General features: G+C 41.4%; 1 protein-coding gene across 2 annotated transcripts; it reads right to left on the reverse strand.

The window, feature by feature from the left end:
• Positions 1-2930: 2930 nt before the first annotated feature.
• slc22a3 (solute carrier family 22 member 3) lies at positions 2931-10366 on the reverse strand. 2 transcript variants are annotated; one of them, XM_079852830.1, is made up of 11 exons: positions 9872-10366; positions 9557-9660; positions 9264-9418; positions 8845-9013; positions 8579-8696; positions 8062-8168; positions 7699-7913; positions 7501-7609; positions 6036-6148; positions 5844-5943; positions 2931-5763 (listed from the first exon to the last, which is right to left on the reverse strand). In XM_079852830.1, the coding sequence occupies exons 1-11, from the start codon at positions 10262-10264 to the stop codon at positions 5664-5666; spliced, it is 1683 nt and encodes a 560-aa protein (XP_079708956.1). In that variant the 5' UTR covers positions 10265-10366; the 3' UTR covers positions 2931-5663. The 2 variants fall into 2 exon arrangements, with proteins under 2 accessions (XP_079708956.1, XP_079708957.1); XM_079852831.1 differs by having other exon boundaries at positions 4484-5760; positions 9872-10347.
• Positions 10367-19732: the final 9366 nt, after the last annotated feature.

Raw genomic sequence — 19732 nt, forward strand, 5'->3', positions numbered from 1 at the left:
AGATTACAATAGTAACCGAGACGTTCCCTTTCTGTCAGTCACTTCAACGTGGTGTCGAAATGCTGACACTTGTGGTCCCTATGGAAAATGCCACAACTGCTGAACTGAGATACGAGGTCCTAGCAATCCAGATGTAGGCAAACCACTGTGTGCCAGGCAACCGGTGCAATCGCGACAACATAACTAATCCAGCGCCCCCACTTAAGCCGTGTAGTCCTTAATACCACTCAGGGATCGAAAGGAGAGTACTTAAAATGCAAATAGGTACTAGAGGTCTTCTCTGGTCCTAAAATCTGTACCCGACCCGAATCAACCTGAATCACTACTTACCCGAACCCGACGTGCATAAATTATTTTTTAAACAGAAAAACCCAACCCAAGACAGACCCGATGAAGTTATACCCGACTGGACCCGAACGTAAACAGCATTGACGTGTGCACAGCCTGAAGCCAGTCAGGAAAAATCCTGGTGTTCTGCTGACTGATTTAGCCGTTGCTCCATTACTTTCATTTATTTATTTATTTTTTTGTTACTTTATATTATTGCCTGCCCGGTGGATACAAGTTATTTCTGAGTTTGACTTTCAATTGTGACCAGTGATTGGAAAAATAAACATAGCCTACAGATTATTAAAAATGAAATTGATAGCCTAATAATAAATCATGGATTCGCCAGTGTTGTCTGCAGATATATTTACCTCATCTCTGGCGAAGGGCTTCTGCAATCTGTACACAAAAAAGAAAAGCCCTGCATGCACACAGTGTAATGAAGTAAATGGTTTTTACGAGCGTTTCTCAAAAATTCACTTGACATGGACGCACAAGTACGCGCTGAAGTGCTTAAATGTCAATTGCTCATCACTGTTACCTCATTAAGTCATATAACTATTGGCGTGATGTTATTTAACTGACCCTAAGATGATTCAAGTTTATTTTAATCCATGATGACGGCTCTCGCAGAAGCGCGGATTCAGAGAGAACTTAGAAAAAGTGAGATTATAACGCTGGCAGAGAATTTTTTAAATTGTAATAAAAAAAATTGGCAAATAACCAATATGTTTAAAAGAATTCGGGTCGCCTCGGGTCCATTCGGAAAAAGCACATTCTTGTTAAATTACCCGAGACCCCAGGCCTCTATACTGAACCCGACCCGTGTCCGAGGCACTCGTCGAAGTTTTGGACCCCAACCCGATCGGGTCTCGGGTCGGACCTTAGGTTTTCGGATCCAAGTGGACCCGTGAAGACCTCTAATAGGTACCTTCAGCTCAATTTCCATTTGACCTTTTTCTAATTTTTTTGGGAAGGAAAAAATCTACAGCTGTTGCAGACCAGAGCACTTAGGAATCGCTCTTCCTCCCAAGTGGGAGAAAGGACACTATGGAGACCACATACTGCCCTTCGGGAGGTTCACATGTGGAAATACATCACGTGGACATCCCTCCAGGAAGTACCACAAATGGGAAGAAGTCCCTGCAGTAGGTCCAACCTAAAAAGGGAGGAACTACTACAAATGCAGCAACTGGCGGCAGAGACGGGGCTCTGCCTTGGGGAAGACACGTGTTTACCAACAGGGAAACTGTATCATGTACAACACATCATATGGGATTACCATCAGGGAATCACTATATATGGAGCACCTAGCCCAGTATATTGGCTGACCCTGGTGTTGAATTCCTCCACCAAATTTGACTGCTGCAAGGTGTTGAAAGTTAAAATACCCCAAGGGTTCACCATTCTAGGGAACTCACGTAGACAAAAATGCACACATTATAACCTCAGGGAGGAGAAAGGCAGTGTGTGCAAAAGGTAAACCCAGCCAGTTGTCCGCATTTTTAAATGTCTTAAACTGACTTAAACCCTGAGATTCTCAAATCTCGCAAAGGTATTAGGTGTCGCCCAGCCTGCTGCTCTGCAGATGTCTGTTAGAGAGTCACAGTTGGCTAATGCCCAGGATGATGCCACAGTCCTCGTGGAGTGTGATCGTACTCCAAAGGAGCATGGCAGCCTTGTGCCAGATATGCCAAGGCTACAGCATTCACTATCCAGTGGACCAACCTCTGTTTGGAGACAGTCTTCCCCTTCGGCTGTCCCTCAAAACAGACAAAGAGCTTCTCAGAGCTCCTGAAGCTCTGTGTGCGGTCCAGATAAATGTGCAGGGCTCGTGCTGAACACAACAATAACAACGATAAGGCTGGGTCTGCCACGTCTCGAGGCAGTGCTTGCAAGTTCACCACTTGGTTCATAAAAGGACCAAACTCGAGGCACGTTGTGCTGACAGAGAACGCCTGCACATCCCCAAACTTCCCCAACCTCCTCAAAATGGAGTTGAGTGTGGTCAAGAGCACCGTTTTCAATGAGAGGGCATCCAACTCAACTGACTCTAGTGGCTCAAGGGCCAGCAAGAGGGAATAAGGTGTGGCTTAGGAGGATTCAACCTCCTGGCACCTCTCAGGAACCTGATGATCAGGTTGAGATTCCCTAACGATTTGCCACTCACTGCTTTATGACATGCTGCTATGGCAGCTACATACACTTTCAGGGTGAAAGGGGACAGGCCAACCCTCCAGCCTCTCCTACAGGAAGGACAGCACTGACCTGACTGTGCATCTCTGGGTCTTCCCCTCGGGAAGCACACCAGTGTAGCAAATTAGCTCTAAGAAATATCAATAATCAATAATAACTTGTTATAATTGATTATGAATATTTGGATCAGTTAATAAAATGTACTTAAGGTAGGAAAATTAATATTACAATCAATTAACCTGTTTGTGCCATGAACACTCTGTGTTCATTTTTTATTAATTCTAAGAAATGTACATTTCTGGGGCATGGGAAATGTCTTTCTTACTGTAACAGTACTATTCAGAGCCTGTAGTCAAAATCTATGATTAGTGACTCCAGATATGAGCTTGAGACACGGACAAATTTATGTGTGACATGAACAAGATTTTATTAACTAGACTATTAACTTAAACTACTCTAACATACACATACATACATGCATACAGTTTACCAAGGGAAAGAGAGCTGAAGCAGAATACAGGAAAGCAAGAAGTTATAGCATTGTTTGAAATTCGGCAGATCAACAACCTTGAGCAAACCATCAGTTTAGTTCTAACACGCCCTTCTTAAAAAGGGGTAAGGATACTTAATGTATCAAATAATGAGACTAAGTTTGATACTTGCATGTCTCGCCCATTTGAATTAAACTGTCCTGATGCAAGTTGTTGAGGCTCCAGTGGTCTTGATGAGAGAGAGCCAGTGGGAGTCAAAGGATCTTTGGTGAATGGAAAGACAAGGCCGCAGCCTGGCACAAGCTTGGGGGTCCTTAGAAACTTCTAGTTCAGCATCATCTTCACAACAGGATTTCAGAAAGGGACTAAGAGAGTAAGAGACTAAAGCCCCTTTCACACAGAGATTCCGGAAAATACACGGATAAAGTCATCCGGCATTTGACCCGGGTTCGTTTGATTTTGGTTCATTCACACTGCCAGTGATTTTCCGGAATCAGAGAGTGCGTTCACACACAACCCGTAAAAATCCCGTAAAGACACGTGACATCGATGTGACTTGTGTCTCAGCAGCTTCTTAGGTTTGCTTATGAGCTGCGATTTCTCTCTCGAGAAACCACGCTTTTTTTTTTTCCTCTGATTCGTTCATAAACTTGCGCATTACATGATGTTTTATTAACAAAGTTCGGGAGGAGCACGTTCAAATAATCAAGCAATCAATCAATCAATCAACTCATCAAACAATTACCATGTCTACCCTATCAGCATGAGAGGAAGCATATATATATATATTCACTCTGTCAACTCACCTAACTTCCTTGACAGTTTTCAGCATCCCTCCACCACCCCGACTCCTCACTCTTGGCTTGTTCTTCACAGCCAGGAATACGGGGGGAGTACTCTGGGTTCGGGCCAAATACCGAGCCCGGAGCCCTCTCCTCGGACAGCACGCCAAATACGCATTTATTCTATCTGACTTATTTGTAAGTGTGAACTCGTGAAGTACCGTTTCACTAGCTGGCGAACGATCCCAGCTTCAGCGTCATCACTACGACATGGCATTATTACGGCTTTTGTTCACACAGCGCGCGTTCTGGGACTGAACACGGCAATGTTACTAGGACCCCAACCCGGCATCGATGCCGGCATCAATCCCGGGTCGTGTTTGCGTTCACACAGAAGGCGTTCTGGCAATTTGCTGGGATCATCGCACTGTGTGAAAGGGGCTTAAGAGACTAAGAGCCGTGATCTTGTGATCAATGATTTTTAAAGCGTGTAGATGTCACACCCTCTGGAGGGTTGTGAGCCAATAAGAAGTTGTTCCCTTTGGAGGGAATTTTTTACAACCTTTTGTTCAAGCAGGCCTTTGAACATGTAATTTGATTGGGTGTTTAACAAAAGAATCTTCATGATTCTTATAATACTAATGCGTCACAAAGTTAGCAAAATGTAATGTAAATTAACAAATGAGGGACGAAGATTGGAGTTTATAGAGACTACACATTCTACACATGATTTTGGTTAACCATAGTATGCAAGTCTGAAACATTAATCCAAAAGAGTTGAATGAATACATAGGCCAAACAACATAAAAGGAAAATCAGGAAATGGGAAAATTAGAATCATGTTTACATTCCTCAAGTGGTTATATGTAGAATATATAGGATTACAAGGGTTTATTTATCCTTTTCAGCAAGAATTAAGAGAGAGTCACAACTCTCTGCAAATTCCTTTTAGGGTCGTAAAAAGTCTTATCAGTCTTAATGTGTCCTGTAACAGGACACCGGGTTCTGCCACTGTGTTAGCTTCATTTGGGATGTTAGTTTTGGGGGAAGTTTGCTGAGGTTCACTAACCTTAACACTATTCTTACATCAAATGCCTGGCACTGATTTTTTTCCAGCCTGTTTAACATTCAGATTGATCGTTGATTGTTCAGGTTTGTTTGTCCTATTAACACACAGCAGTTGAAAGGCTAACCTCATTTCCCATGATGCCCTAATGTAATGGCTACAGCAACACTGACGTACAAAACGGGGAGAGTCTTATTTTTTCCATTTAAGCTTAATTTAAGAAGAAATATTCTTAGTGCCCAATTGATTGTAAACTCAATTTTATCGTCCAATACACTTAAGTAAACTGAAATTCAGCGAAAAACATATTACAAAATCTGTATAGCTCTTCTGAACTAGAATGACTAGATTGGGTGTTGCTGAACATGCCCCAAAAATAAATGCAATGAATTTACCTTTTGTTCAGACTCATGCACTAACGTATAACATAATACAATGGAATTTATAGGTCATCACGTGTTAATTAACATAAACTATTGTGTGTCTCTAAAAGCATCTCTTCATTAAAAGCGATTTTTATGGATGGCTGGATGTGAAGTTTGAGCATGAATATAAAAGAGCTTAAAGAAACACCAGGAACACAGAACACTGAAAATATATTAACACTTAGATGAATTAGATATCAAATGTGAGGAAATACATTTAAAGAACAAAAGAAAAAATAAACATCAAAAAAGCAAATAAAGCATTAAAAGTGTAGGAATAGGTCTAAAGTCATCTGAAGGCAACTATACTTTCAGATTTTCTTTTGTATGCATATTGCATATATGATATTATTAACCATAGATCTTATGACTACATTTATTGTTTACATTTATTGTCACTTCTCTCAATAGCTTTCATTGGAACAATGCTTATTTCAGGAAACTGATCACCATCTTTTTCCTTGTGTCTGCGCCTGCTAAAGAAAATATGATATTATTAAGGGTAAACTAATAAATGGCCTATTATTAGTGAATTAAAAACAGAACCTTGACCTACCTTCTCATATTTTCCACATCATCCACAGTTTCTGGGAGATCAACACCTTTCATCTCTGGTAAAAGCATCACCAGTCCACTGTACAGAACAGACATGGCCCCTGTATATGGTGACAGAGAGAATTGTGACAGCTGATAACAAACACAATGGAATTATTTGTATTGTCATTTCTGCAACTGAAAGACTTCTCACCATAGACAAGAAGGGGAAGTTCTTGCCAAATACTAGCTAATCTGTACAGAATAAACGGAGCAACAACCGCCCCAATGTCACTGGCTGAAGAGCATACAGATACACCCAAGTTTCTGTAAAATAGGTAACAAAAATCTGTAAATTACTAACAAGACAGAGAACAAATCTGAATGTATATTTAAACAAAAACCCAATCTAGGAAAGCAATACTCTTCAAGATAAACTCTATATTTCAAAGCTTCACATGAAAGTTTAAAACAGTTTGATGGTCTGAAGGTGACTTAATTCTCATAAAGTTTGCATACTTGGGCATTTTAAAGATTGATTTAAAGTTTGAATGTTATATAAGCATTTGATATCGTTTATGCATCGTGGTTTATCGTTTATGCTATGTGGTTGCTAATGTGCTGTCAGTGGTATGCTATTACTACAGCTGTTCTGACTGATCGTTATGGTACTGATCGATGGTGGGACTTTGGGGATATTTAATTGTAAAACCTTAAAGGAGTAGTTCACTTTAAAATGAAAATTAGCCCATGATTTACTCACCCTTAAGCCATCCTAGGTGTATATGACTTTCTTCTTTCAGACGAATACAATCAGATTTATATTAATAAACACCCTGACACTTCCGAGCTTTATAATGGCAGTGGATTGCAACCATCAGATTTAAGCTCAAAAAAGCACATCCATCCATTATAAGAACTCCACACGCCTCCGGGGGGTTAATAAAGGCCTTCTGAAGTGAAGCGATGAGTTTGTTTAAGAAAAATATCCATATTTAAAACTTTGTAAAGTAAAATAACTAGCTTCCAGCCAAACGAACATACGGAGTCCACTTAAGTGTAAAGCGCAACTTATGCGAGTAATGCGACGTACTGCTGATATTTACGCTACGCTACTTCCGACGTCACAAGTTGCGTAAAACAATTAGTTCCACGCATCTGTTTCCGAACAACAGCCGAAATGCATTATTGTTATTACTGTTATTACTGTAAAGCTGCTTTGAAACAATCTGTATTGTATAAAGCGCTATATAAATAAAGGTGACTTGACTTGACTGTATAAATAAAGGTGATTTCAGTTGATTACCCTCCCTGTGTATTTAATCCCTGAGTTCTTTCTGTTCAGTCTTGTTTATGGTCATTGGTTGCTTTTCATGAGAGTTGTCTCCTGTGTTTTTGGTGAAGATTTGTAATTAAAGATTATTCTAGTGGGATTATATCATCATACGCTTCATTGCAGCCACTCGGTATGGGTGTGAGTAATTTACGTTGTGGAACAAAACGTCAAGGTATCGTCAAGTTATGTTTACCACAGTTTCTAGAATAACAGTGTGCCAACCAACCATGATCTTGAGACAATATTACATAATACAAATATTTGGCTTTAATTGAACATTAGCAACAGCATTAACATCTGTTTCATATTCCTTGACTGATATAGACTGATAAATAATTCAAACCTGAGAGGTGTTGGATACAGTTCTGTGTTGGCAAAGTTCACAGTCTCATTCCCAATGGCAACAGCCAGTCTTCCTATTATCGCAATGGTTCTTTTGAGCCAGGAAATATCTTGAAAAATAGAATGATGAACACTGTGAACACCAGACTTAAGGATCATTTCTGATCATTTAAGAATCATTTCTAGTGGTGTAGCTTACTTGGTGAAATAAATGGTACAGTCAAACAAGCGGCCCCTCCAATAAAATTGACTGTAGCCATGAGGTGACGTCTGCCAATTCGGTCAACTAAAAAATAAAATATAATTCCCGTTGGAAGCTCCACCACAGCTGAGATGAGGAAATCCAGGAAAACATTATCCCCTGTGATTCCTAACCGTAACACCAAACCCTGGAACACCACAGCACCAGTAAACCTTCAGGAGGATAATGCAACAAAAACCTTAAACATCACTCTGTAGTGATCTTGGTCTAATGCAGGAATGGTTTGCTTGTTTTTATACTTTGATATTGTTAAATAACAGCATAAAAATGTGTATTCAAGGACACATAAAGAAAGCTCACCATGCATATATCAAGATGAGGGTGTGCTTCCTCATTTTAGGAGTCCTAAATAAATCTTTATATGAAGGGTGTATGATTTCCTCTTGCTTTTCAATCAGAAAATCCATCTAAACAAATTAATACAAAATAGTTCCTGTTAAATACATAACAGCAGCATTTTCCAGACTACTGGAGACTCATGGTGCAGATATTTACTTATTTGACACACACTGTTATTTATAAAGTGACAGTCTTGCACATCAAAACCATACTACGGCAGCATGAGAAGGATAAAATGTATAATTGAACAGCAATTACACACTTCATGCATAAACTTTGCTCTTAACAAGCAGTAAAAAAAAAAAAAAAAAAAAGCTTCTCGTCTTTGATATTGTCATATCATATCATAATTATGAATTCCAAACTCATACCTGTATGTAGGAACTTCCCATGCAGGAGGGATTTGAAGGCATTAAAAAAAAAACATTGGATACTGTACTAGAACAAAGAGAGTGATAAATAGTCAGTGTCAAATTACCTCTTGAAAGTCTTCAGGAATCGATCTTTTATTGCACTTGGCAATGCTTTCAATAATATTTACAGCTTCTTTTGTCCTCCTTTGTGATAGTAACCATCTGGGAGACTCTGGGATAACCCTGTGACCACATCAATGTTTGCCATATCCAGTAAATGATATGTGATGGAATACCAATAACTTATGTAGAATGACTGAAGAGAACCCTCACTTCAAATGTGATTAAGAATCATTCACAAATATGTTATCATATGTTAGCAAGCAATTACCAATAATAGACCAGAAAGATGAATGTTGGCAGAGTCATGGCCAGCTGTAGGTTTTTCCATGAAGGAATGTAATACGCAAGAGCAGGAAGGAGCACCAGACCCAACGAGTACAGCGTCCGGGTCATAACGGAGACAAATTTCCTGTTGTTTGATCCAAAGAATTCGATAACTGTTTTGAAAAAAGAAAATATATCAAGAAAACATGTCTGCAGTCTTCATTCTGCAAGATGTATACTAGAACCTCAAAACTGCGTTTTTGTAAACATATCAGTAAAGTTACACACAAAGTACACTATTGTTTCAGAAAAAATATTGCTTTTCAACTGTATCTTTTTAAATGACCATGTTGTTTTATTTAACTCCTGGTTAATAGAGTTATGTTCTCAACAGTCACATAAAAAGGCATCGTATGTACTCACTTAACACATATGTGGCAGTCCATGCTCCTTTGGCGAAAAAACCTTGCAAAAATCGGAAGAACAGGAGCAGGGGGTAATAAGAAGAAAAAATAATACATATCCCAGAGACTCCAAGGCCGAATATAGATGCAATAAAACATGGTTTTCTTCCAAACCTGTAAAAAAATTATAATAATTTGATCGCCTTTATTATTTCCAAGGTCAAATATGACAGTAAACACAATTAGATTTTTTGAAGAATACCACAAAACATACTGAAACTTGAAAGATGGTCATAAAGCATTTGATCAAACCTGTCAGCTAGGTATCCAGTCACTAAGGCACCTATAAAGAACCCTACAGCTAAGGACACCTGATTCAGGTCTGCAAGCCATGAGTTTTCACAAACCAATGAAAACTATGGGATACATGAGGACAAAATTCAGATTAGGGTAAGTAACAAACAGAACTACACATCTAGATATAGTAAACGTAATAAGGAGCTGTGTTTAAAACATTGATCAGTTACATTTTAAAGCATGCAAACCCAAGCAGATATATGTCAATGATTTGCTATTTTCACTTCACTTTTGAGTGAATTCTAAAGCAGAGCTGGTAGTTTTTCTCACCTCTGTTACAATGGTGGTCCGGTTCTCATTAAAGGTCCACCCTTCATTACAGGAGGATAGATGAGTGCTGTTGGTAAACATAGACCGGTCGACAGAGACATTACATGTGAGCGCGCTCCCGTTCCAAAGCGCGTCAAACTTCACGCATTTACTAAACGCGCCGCGCGGGCCAGTGCGGGGAACTGTCAGATCGCGCACCTGCTCCTCTGAGAAACCGCATTTCTCCTGAACATCCGCACTTTTACACCAGTGATCTGGCGTATATCCTAAGAATACAACTCCAATAAGCACAAATGCAAGCGGTAAAATAGGCAAAGAACCTAAGAGAGAGATTCTCTTCTGATACAACCCGAAATCACCAGCATGCTGAAGAAGTTCATCGAAATTAGACATCTTTACAAGTGTTGGTGGAAGCGGTATATTTTATCATATGAAGTTCAAGATATGAAGATGTTGTTGCCAACTTTGTTGTGGTCTTCAGAGTGAATCACGCATGAGCTTTTAAAGGGCTGCGAAGGAGGAGTTAAAATCCCTGAAGAACCTGATCAAAGTTCCTTCGCGTCATGTGAGTCAGTCAAGTCACCTTTATTTATATAGCGCTTTTTACAATACAGATTGTATCAAAGCAGCTTCACAGTGATAACATTAAAATAATACAACAAAGTTTGGTTGTAGAAGAAAATTGCGTCATCGTCCACCTTAAGTGGCAGATCAATTGTTGAATATTAAATGTCCCCAAAACAACATGAGGAAACAACATAGTCAGAAACTTAATGAAAGGTGCTGTAATGCATCAAATGTGTCTTTTACCTGACAGATATCACTCAAAAAGTTGTCACGAGAAATCAGCTGTCTCTGTTACAGCAGCAGCGCATTTTTTTTATTTTTTTTATTTTTTATTTTTTTTGCCAATCAATCAAAAGAACGCTCGCTGTGCCTGTCAGACACTTTGCGCGTTAGAGTTTACTGTCATCGGATTGGCTGGCACAAATTTGGAGGCGGTGCTTTGGCTAAATTTGCTTAAACTTAGACACTTTTGAATTCGTGACCACTTTTTATACCAAATTTTAGAAATTTACCACTAAACAAGAAAATTAGTTACCTTCTTTGACAAAATGAACTATCTGGTTGATTATTGGCCTATTATTCGTAAGTTTTTTTTATTTATTTATTTTTTTATTTTTTTTAAGCATGCATTGAATTGTAAGTGGACAAGTGCATATGCGGCCTAACATTACAATCAGAAGTATTTCTGGTAGGCCTATTTGTTAATTATTTCCAGGTTTATAATAATATTAAAACAGCATCTAATAAAACCTATACACCATTTCCACAATTTAAAGCTATTCAATATATAGGCTACCCAATAAGTTGTAAAAGGTAGATGACATAGTACAATGATTTATAACATGGTTTTCCATACACAATTTATGGTCTGCCATTTGGCATCAAATTACTTAATTTAGGAATTTTGTAAATCAAGTTAAACAAATTAAACAGGCTTGTTTGAAGTTTCACAATAACTGGGTTATTGAAAAAAAAAAAGTGAAGCGAATAATTTCAAAGTTTACAAAAAAAAGAAATAAAAAAAAAAACGAACAAATGCAAATTAGATGTGACCCATCAAGTTGTTCCAGCTGATGACGATGGTATTGGTAACCTAGTAACCAACAGTAAATAAAACACCATCAGCGGAAACAGTAGTGATGTGTCCTTCGCGAACGAGCGCGTCTACAAGATATCTGTTAAAGAGTGCTTCATCTGGAAAGCATCTGCCGTGTACAAACATATGAGAAATGTCTTTAAGATGTCAGTTTTACATACATTCTACATCATAAACATCTTAAAGACATTTTCTAAACGTCTATTTAACATCTGACAGGAAAATGTCCTAGAGACGTATTGCAGATGAACAAACACTCATATGTCCTCCAGCAAAATATGTCCTCCAGCTCCTTAAGTGAGTCGGTTCTCATCTGAGAGCCATTTTCCCTTACAAGACAGAATAATATGATTATCCTTTCGCTACACTGCTCAGACATACGTCAAGTAGTCACATAGCTGATTGTTATTTTGATGTGTATGTATGTGCACGATCACGTGTGATGATATTACCCCGCCGCTCTCGATTCGTCGCACACACACACATACAGTAGGCTACACATTAACACAGTGTTTCCCAACCACTAGCGTGCTGTTGTCAGGTGTGCCGTGGAAAATGATTACATTCCAAAAAAGAATAAAAAATAAATGCTACAAATAAGAATATATCATTGCGCTGTTGGGCCGAAACATTTGCTGCGTCCGAAAACTGAAAAATACTGCCTCCACAGGCAGGATACGGAGGTAGAAAGTAGGGCTGCACGATTAATCGCAATGAAACCGCACGCGATTTGGCAAAGGCTGTGATTATTTTATGCACAGCTTGTCAGTGCAGCACGGCTGATCGGTAGTAAATGCTGCTCCATCTGAAAGCCAGAGGGCGCTCTCACGCAGACACGCCAAATATGCCTCGCCGCAGAAGAATGATAATGCACTCATTCCAGGAAATCCCTATCGGTCATCATACTATATGTAGCTGAATAAACAGAAGATTGAAACACTTTGACTGATTAAACATGACTAATAAACACACGACTGCCTTATTCTGTGTAAGAAGCCACATCTTCTCACAGAAGGATGCTCAACTGTCGTTATAAAGTGAGTTTTGAGTAAAAGCATGTTTTTAAATGTTGTCTTTTGTTTGCGAAAATGCTTCTCATGTTTGGAAAGATGTTTGACGCGTGTTGCTTTTTTTAAATGCACGTTATAAGTGACTCAGACTCACAGTGCTTTCAGAAGGAGCAGCGTTTACAGAGCCGTGCATCAATGACAAGCTGCGCATAAAAAAATAATCACAGCCTTTGAGATTTCATAATCACGGTAAGCCAAATTGGTTTAAGTGCGATTTCATGTAAATTGTGATTAATCGTGCAACCCTAGTAGGAAGGTAACAAGGCACGTCCGAATCCAATGATCTTGCCACTTCCTGTCTCCTAAAATACCTTCATCTGATCGATTTTTGCAGGCAGCATAGATGGATCCTTCACTGCATTTGATATCCCAAGATACTGTGTGTTCCATTCCCTGACTGTTGAGCTAAAAAAAATAAAGATGGCGAATTTAGTATTGTCACCAAATTTGTTGTCACCATAGCTCTCTCTGTTTTGTTATCGATCACTAAATAGTTACGCTGCCTCAGAAGTCTGTCTGAAATTTTGTGAGGTAACTTCATGCATAAATGCACAAAGGCTTTAAAAGCTGCTAGATCGACTTATTTTTCAACCCTATTAGAAGAAAATAAACATAATCCTAGGTATTTATTTGAAACGGTGGCTAAACTAACGAAAAAGAAAGCTTCAAGTCCAGAAGTTTCCAAGCAACACCGCAGTAATGACTTTATGAACTTCTTCACTTATAAGATTGATAATATCAGGGACAAAATTATAACTATGCAACCATCGACTACAGTATCGCATCAGGCAGTGCATTGTAGTCTCCCTGAAGAAAAATTTGATTCATTTATTGCTATAGGAGAGGAAGAATTTTGCAAACTCGTTAATTCATCTAAATCTACAACATGTATGTTAGACCCTATACCGACTAAGCTACTGAAAGAGATGCTTCCAGAGGTCATAGATCCTCTTCTTAATATCATTAATTCATCTTTGTCTTGATACGTACCAAAAAACTTTAAGCTGGCTATTATTAAACCGCTTGTTAAAAAACCGCAACTTGATCCTACAGAATTAGTCAATTACAGGCCGATCTCGAATCTACCTTTCCTTAAAACGAGGATCAATATCAGCGTGGCGTTTTCGAGATGCCGAGAGCTCCATGTCCACGACTAACTTGACAGAGAAGCCACTCCTGCATGTACTTTATTAGACAGGTGAGCAAATGTACATAAAACGAATCAATGTTATATAGCTCAACATGATGAAATGTTAAAATATGATCAGTATGTTATTCTAATGTTGATCTAGCTTACTGCTAGTTTCATACAGATAAACTAACACATAGAATAACATTATAACTTTCAACACACTCAAATGCAGTTTAGTGTGATAGTGTAGACCAAGTGAAACAGCGTTGCGTTACCTCACAAGTTTCATTCATCTAATAAACTGACCTGTGTGAGTAGTAATTCAGCACTTGCGGGTAAGTTAGTTCTGTAGAATGACATGTCCTTATTCCTTTATATCTGCAGGACTCGCGTGTGGCGCTGATATCTGTCTCTCATTAGCAATCACGCCCTGCTTCATACCACAGTCATGTTAAAAACATCAATGTATTCACTCATCCATTAACATTATTAGATCAATCGGCATGAAGACAAGTTCCATAATTCCGCTTATGCGTCATCAACCTAAGCCTTTGTTATTGTAAGAGGTTAGCGACCCCTAGCGGCTAAAAAAAAATAAAATACAAATTGTAGCTTTAATATTATAATACTTATAATATTTATTATAAGTTAATTAATTAATAAAATTAATTAATAAAAATTAATATTTATTATATTTATTATTATATACTTATACTTATTAATATATATAAAGTACATTTTCTATTATCAATTATTCTTAGTGATTTGATTCAATATTTTACTTCACATAAGAAATCTTTAAAAGTAGGAATTTTCTTAAGAAACCTTTGTTTGTGAATGTAAAACTTTGCCAGAAGGATAAGGAAGTTAACAGTAGATTCACAGTAACAGTAGAACAATAGATTTGTTTGGGTGATTCTAAAGAAGTGTGATAGGGTACCAATTATTATCAATTATAGTTACATCTTTGTCTGGTTTGGGAATAAGAGATATCATTCCTTGTTTCATAGTGGGAATCATCGTTCCAGTTTTTATACATTCTTGAAGCATTAAGAAAAAGGGTTGCTCTAAAATTTCCCAGAACTGTATAAAGAATTCTAAAGTAAGGCCATCGCGGCCAGACGACTTCCCTTTTTTCATCAATTTCATTGAATCTCTAATTTTCAATTAAAGAAACATGAGCCTCACATAATAACTTAAATTCATCACTTATTTGCGCTGTACAGTTCTTAATTTGATGTAGGTATGACTCGCTTTGGTTTGCCTGAAAATCAGAGTATAAATTTCTATAAAAATTAGTGACAAAATTCTCTAATTCTTCAGGGTGTTTCTCTAGTGAAAAGAAAAAGCTTGTATTTTTCTCTCCTTCCTCAATCCATCTCGCCCTGGACCTAACGAAGGCACCTGTAACTATTTCGATATACAGACCCTTTCCAAAAAATTAGAATATCATGGAAAAGTTGATTTATTTCCATAATTCCATTCAAAACGTTAAACTTCCATAGATTATAGATTCAGGGCCCACAACTTAAACGATTTCAAGTATTTAGTTTATTTGTACATAATTTGGGCTTCCAGCTCATAAAACCCACGAAAACAGGATTTCAAAAAATTAGAATATTACATGAAATCACACAGTAATTACACAGTGATAAGATGGTCATTGAACCAGGTTTTGGTTCTTTTGGCAGTGTGGGCAGGTGCAAATCCTGCTGGAAAATGAAGTCAGCATCTCCATAAATCGTGTCTGCTGAAGGAAGCATGAAGTGCTCTGGAAATGTCTTGGTAGACGGCTGCGTTGAGTGGACAGCACAGTGTGTCACGGTTGTTGAATGCATTGTTTCCTTCTTGTCTCGTGTCATTGTTGTTGTGTGTGTGAGTGGGCGTTGTCCCGCTCACGTGTCTGTCAGCGCTCCAGCTGATCATCATCATCTCAATCACTGTTCACAGCTGCTGTTCATTCCCATTGCCTACATATACTCACACCATTATCTGTTCCAGTGTCGGATTGTTTGTTGAGGTCCTGTGTTGCTGTTCCGTGTTCCTGTGAAGTCGCCGTCCTGTGAAGTTGCCGTGTCTGTGTTTCGCCTGCCTTGTCTTCTTGCCGTCCTGTTCCTTGTCTTTGGATACACCGCACTTCACCGGGATCGGGATTCTGCACATCACAGCACCAGAGCACCACAGACCATCTTAAGTCCCTGCACGAGCCTGAGTCGCCGCCCTTCTTTGTTCCTGAACTGTTTTCTGACCATTTGAGATATTAAACGTTTTTGAGCACCTGCAAACTGTTTCCTGTCTGTTCTATCATGACAGAACAATCCGACCAGTTGATGGAAGCAGCAGGTGGCGCCGCAGCTACAATGGATGACTTTGTTCGTGCAAGTATTCAAAGGATGGACGCCCAAGACCGTCAGCAAGGGGATGCGGCGCGCGCGATTCAGGCTCTCGTCACGCAGGTGTCCGAGCTGACCCAGCGTTTTCAACAGCTGCAACCTCCCGCTGCGCCAGCCGCACCGCCCGTCCCTCCCACACCACCGATGACCGCCTCCCAGTCGGAGCCACGCCTTCCTACGCCTGAGCCCTATTCTGGTGAGCCTAACTTTTGCCGGCCGTTTTTGACTCGATGCAGCATGCACTTTGCTCTCCAGCCACGGACATTTGAGAGGGAAGAGACGAAGGTGGCCTTCGTTCTCACATTATTGACTGGGAGAGCGGCACTATGGGGGACGGCGGTGTGGGAAAATCAAGAACCATGCTGTTCCTCGTTCCAGGAGCTCTCCTCGGAGATGAGGAGAGTTTTTGACCGCGCGGTCGCGGGGAGAGAGGCTGCCAGGGTCTTATCAGAGCTACGCCAGCAAGAGCGTTCGGTATCTGATTATGCCATCGAGTTTAAGACCCTGGCGGCCGAGTGTCGCTGGAACGAGGAAGCGCAGTGGGATAGGTTCCTGCATGGGCTGGCTGACCGCGTCCAGAGGGAGATCTACGCCCTGGATCTACCCCCCTCACTGAATGGACTGATCGATCTGGCTCTGAGGGTGGACGCTCGACTAGCCCGGGTCGGACCACGCGCTCCACCCAGCCTGCCTCGTGGGGGGGTGGAACATCAGCGATCCAGCGGCATGGACGCGGTCGGTCCCTCCGATCCCGAGCCCATGCAGGTGGGTCGAGCTCGGCTTTCCCGGGAGGAGAGGGAGAGGCGGAGATCCCTTGGCCTTTGCCTGTACTGCGGGGGAGCAGGACACTTTGCCAACAACTGCCCGGTAAAAGGTCAAGCCCGATAGTAAGTATGAGGCTACTATCGGGTGGGATCTCCGCCGAAAAGTCCTCATCTACATCCACCATCCTCCCGGGGAGACTTAGATGGTCTGTCCACGATCATCACTGCACCGCACTGGTGGACTCCGGGGCAGAAGGTAATTTTATGGATCGCACCTTTGCACTTCAGCTTCAAATCCCACTCAGAACACTCCCCCAGAGCATCACCGTACATGCACTAAATGGACAGTCACTACCCACCATCTCCCAGGCCACCGAGAACATTACACTCATCATCTCAGGAAATCACGCAGAGACAATATCATTCTACATCACGGACTCCCATCACACCCCCATTGTATTGGGTCACCCCTGGCTCAAGAAACACAACCCCCGCATTGACTGGAAACAAAGAACCATATCAGCCTGGAGCACTGAATGTCATAGTTCTTGTCTTGTGTCTGCCTGTTCTGTTGTCTCTGTTCCTGTATTGCAGGAGGAAGCAGTGGATTTATCAAACGTGCCCGCGGAGTACCGTGACCTGAGGGAAGTGTTCAGTAAGTCAAGGGCTGCTTCTCTTCCTCCGCACCGTCCCTACGACTGTGCTATAGATTTACTGTCAGGTAAGTCTCCGCCTAAAGGCAAGATTTATTCACTCTCGGTTCCGGAGAGGGAGGCTATGGAGAAATATATTTCTGATTCTCTAGCATCCGGGTTCATCCAACCTTCCTCATCTCCAGCGGGGGCGGGGTTCTTTTTTGTGGGGAAGAAGGATGGATCGCTGCGACCTTGTATTGATTACCGGGGGTTGAACAACATCACGGTAAAGAATACTTATCCTTTGCCGTTGATGTCTTCAGCCTTCGAGAGGTTGCAGGGAGCATCCATCTTCACAAAACTGGACTTACGTAATGCTTATCATTTGGTTCGTATCAGGAAGGGGGATGAGTGGAAGACTGCCTTCAACACCCCTAGGGGGCACTTTGAATACTTGGTCATGCCTTTCGGTTTGTCCAACAGTCCCGCAGTCTTCCAAGCACTCGTCAATGACGTGCTGCGAGACATGATCGATCAGTTTATTTATGTTTACCTGGATGACATTCTGATTTTTTCCTCGTCTCTCCAGGAACACGTGCAGCACGTCCGACGAGTTCTCCAAAGGTTGCTAGAGAATGGGCTTTTTGTCAAGGCGGAGAAATGCGCTTTTCATGCACAGTCGGTCCCTTTCTTAGGACACATCGTGTCGGCTGAGGGTATGCGTATGGATCCTGACAAGGTTAAGGCTGTGGTAGAGTGGCCAAACCCAGATTCCCGTAAGGCCCTACAGAGGTTTCTGGGGTTCGCCAATTTCTACCGGCGTTTTATTCGCAACTTTAGCCAACTAGCCGCACCTCTGACTGCCTTGACCTCCCCCCGAACTGCGTTCAGGTGGTCGGAAGCAGCCGAGACTGCTTTTACCAACCTCAAGAGCCGCTTCGTTTCGGCTCCCATCTTAATCGCCCCTGATTCCTCACGTCAGTTTGTGGTGGAGGTCGACGCGTCAGAGGTGGGGGTAGGCGCAGTTCTTTCCCAACGCTCACCTTCAGACAACAAGATGCATCCATGCGCGTTTTTATCCCATCGCTTATCACCAGCTGAACAAAATTACGACATTGGCAACAGGGAGTTGTTGGCGGTCAAGTTAGCCTTGGAAGAATGGCGTCATTGGTTAGAAGGGTCCGGGGTACCCTTTATCGTCTGGACGGATCATAAGAATCTGGAGTACATTAGATCCGCTAAAAGGTTGAACTCCAGGCAGGCGCGGTGGGCACTTTTTTTCGGCCGATTTGATTTTACCCTCTCGTATCGTCCGGGTTCCAAAAACATCAAACCCGATTCTTTGTCCCGTATTTTTGATCGATCCGAACACGCACCTACTCCCGAGCGTATTTTTCCTGAGACCCTAATTATCTCTACGCTCACTTGGGAGGTCGAATCGAGAGTCAAGAAGGCTCTAGAAGGGGTAACGCCTCCGATCCGGTGCCCACCGAACCGCTTATTTGTGCCGGAGAAACTACGTCCAGACGTTATTCGATGGGGCCATTGTTCTAGTCTAGCCTGTCATCCAGGAGTTACTCGCACCCTCTATTTGGTCAGACAACGATTCTGGTGGCCGCTTATGGCTCGCGACGTTCACGATTTTGTTTTGGCTTGCTCAGTTTGTGCTATTGGTAAGTCTTCCAATCGACCCCCAGATGGGTTACTCCAACCGCTGTCGGTGCCTTCGAGACCCTGGTCCCATATCGCTCTAGATTTTGTTACCGCCCTCCCACCCTCCCAGGGTAACACGGTAGTTTTAACCGTGGTGGACCGATTCTCGAAGGCAGCCCACTTTGTTCCCTTGCCCAAATTACCCTCAGCCAAGGAGACAGCGGTTGCAGTCGTTAATCACGTCTTTCGGTTACATGGCCTCCCGACAGACGTGGTTTCCGACAGGGGTCCCCAATTTGTGTCCAAATTTTGGCGAGAGTTTTGTAAGTTACTGGGGGCGACGGTCAGTCTGTCTTCCGGGTTTCACCCTCAGAGCAATGGTCAAACTGAGAGAGCCAACCAAGATCTGGAGAGAACCTTGCGATGTACGGCTGCCAGGAATCCTTCCTCCTGGAGTCAGCAACTGCCTATGGTGGAGTACGCCCACAATTCGTTGCCAGTGTCAGCTACGGGCCTATCTCCTTTTGAGTGTAGTATAGGATACCAGCCAC

Source organism: Squalius cephalus (assembly GCF_949319135.1).
Source record: "Squalius cephalus genome assembly, chromosome: 20".
In the NCBI taxonomy this organism is placed as follows: Eukaryota; Metazoa; Chordata; class Actinopteri; order Cypriniformes; family Leuciscidae; genus Squalius; species Squalius cephalus.